Source organism: Medicago truncatula, chromosome 8 (genome assembly GCF_003473485.1).
Source record: "Medicago truncatula cultivar Jemalong A17 chromosome 8, MtrunA17r5.0-ANR, whole genome shotgun sequence".
In the NCBI taxonomy this organism is placed as follows: Eukaryota; Viridiplantae; Streptophyta; class Magnoliopsida; order Fabales; family Fabaceae; genus Medicago; species Medicago truncatula.
This window is the reverse complement of record NC_053049.1, coordinates 25274796-25276955: the sequence shown is the minus strand read 5'-3', so window position 1 is coordinate 25276955 and position 2160 is coordinate 25274796. Positions and strand designations below refer to the sequence as shown.

The following is a 2160-nucleotide window of genomic DNA, read 5'->3' as shown; positions in this document are numbered from 1 at the left end:
GTTACCTACGGACCCTCCCTTTCCTGGTGGACCGGCTGACTTGTCCTTGCTCCACTCTTATGTCGGTCATGTGGCGTTGCCACTCTGGTATAATTCAAATAATGTAAGTGTAATTTTTTTAATTGTTTTTCTTTATGTTAAAATATTTTCTTTAATTTAAATGTGTGTTTGTTTAATTATTATATCCACTTTTATATGTGTTTTTTTTAATTGGTTTTTCTTTATGTTAAAATATTTTCTTTAAATGTGTGTTTGTTTTTATTATTATATCCACCTCTATATGTGTTTTTTTTTAATTCTTTTTCTTTATGTTTAATTATTTTCTTTAAATGTTTGTTTGTTTTAATTATTATATACACTGTTATATGTTTATTTTTTTAATTCTATTTTTTATGTTTAATTGTTTTGTTTATATGTGTTTTTAATTATTATATACACTGTTATACATTGTTATGTGTTTTTATGTTTAATTATTATATCCATATTTTTTTTCTATTATTTCAGGTTCGTAAGACCCGCGTGCTTAAACCGATTAATCATGAGGCGAAGATTCTCACTCTCGGACGCCCTAACGGGAATGAGAATTGGTTTTGGGATGCACTTCAGCAGAGCGGGCTACATGACTTGGTCTACTTGGGGTACTCCACCGTGCCTCATGCCATGCTGCTTACTTTATGCGAGAGGTGGCATCCGGAGACCAGCACCTTCCACATGCCGATGGGGGAGATGACTGTGACATTGGATGATGTCGCATGTCTCACGCATCTTCCTATTGAGGGGCGGATGTTGGCCCATGGGAAGAAGATGCCCAAGCATGAGGGAGCGGCACTGCTGATGACGTATCTTGGTGTGGCCCAGCATGAGGCTGAGAAGATCTGCAACCAGGAGTACGGTGGGTACATTAGCTACCCCAGGCTGAGGGACTTCTATACCTCGTACCTTGGTAGGGCCAACGTATTGGCGGGTACGGAGGATCCTAAGGAGGTTGAGGAGCTGGAGAGGGTCAGGACATACTGCGTCCGGTGTTACCTTCTGTACTTGGTCGGATGCTTGTTGTTTGGCGATAGAAGCAACAAGCGCATCGAGCTGATATATTTGACGACCATGGCGGACGGCTACGCAGGGATGCGTAATTATTCCTAGGGAGCTATGACCCTCGCCTACCTATACGGCGAGTTGGCGGATGCATGTAGGCCTGGACACAGAGCGCTTGGGGGGAGCGTGACACTGCTCACTGTAAGAAAACTGAAATTTTATATTTATGTTAACTTTATTTTTTTGTGAACTTTTAATTTTTTGTTATATTTTTCCGTGCGTAATAATTTATAAATGTTATTTGTTTGGTTTGTGCAGGCATGGTTTTTGGCGCATTTTCCAGGGTTTTTCAGTGTTGATCTCAACACTGACTACCTGGAAAACTATCCGGTTGCAGCGAGGTGGAAGCTCCAGAAGGGTCTTGGGGAGGGGATCACGTATCGGTCACTGCTCGATCGTATACAGTTAGATGATGTATGCTGGAGGCCGTACGAGGAGCACAGAGAGATCCAGGACTTCGAGGAGGTTTTCTGGTATTCTGAATGGATTATGTGCGGCGTCCGTAGGGTGTACCGTCACTTGCCCGAGAGGGTTTTGAGGCAGTACGGATACGTGCAGACCATCCCCAGACATCCGACTGATGTTAGGGACCTCCCCCCGCCTTCCATTGTGCAGATGTTCGTCGACTTCCGCACTCACACGCTTAAGGCGGACGCTCGGGGTGAGCAGGCATGAGAGGATACATGGCGGGTGGCGGATGGCTATGTCCTATGGTACACTAGGGTGTCTCACCCTCAGATCTTGCCACCTATTCCAGGAGATCTTCCGAGGCCTGCAAATGAAGAGCAGATCATTGCAGAGCAGTGGCAGCGGTATGAGGCGAGAAGCTCGCCTGACACCTATGACATGGTTAGTGGCGCTGTTGCCTACGCTGATGCGCAGTTAGGCCAGGAGGAGGTCATGAGCATGACCCCTCAGCAGTGGTATGAGGCCATGACCCATATGAGGGAGCAGATCGCGCCGATTTTGACCAGGAGGAGAGCCCAGAGGCCGAGGAGGAGGCACCATCATCAGGATCAGGACCAGTAGTACTATTTTCCTTTTTTAGGACTTATTTTTTAGTTT

At 45.0% G+C, this 2160-nt stretch overlaps 1 protein-coding gene across 1 annotated transcript; it reads left to right on the top strand.

Annotated features, from left to right (window-relative positions):
• Nucleotides 1-591: 591 nt before the first annotated feature.
• On the top strand, nucleotides 592-1832 carry LOC120577729 (protein MAINTENANCE OF MERISTEMS-like). Its single transcript, XM_039829576.1, has 2 exons — nucleotides 592-1236; nucleotides 1354-1832. Exons 1-2 carry the CDS (start codon nucleotides 1150-1152, stop codon nucleotides 1768-1770), a joined length of 504 nt encoding a protein of 167 aa, XP_039685510.1. The 5' UTR covers nucleotides 592-1149; the 3' UTR covers nucleotides 1771-1832.
• The last annotated feature ends 328 nt before the right edge of the window (nucleotides 1833-2160 follow it).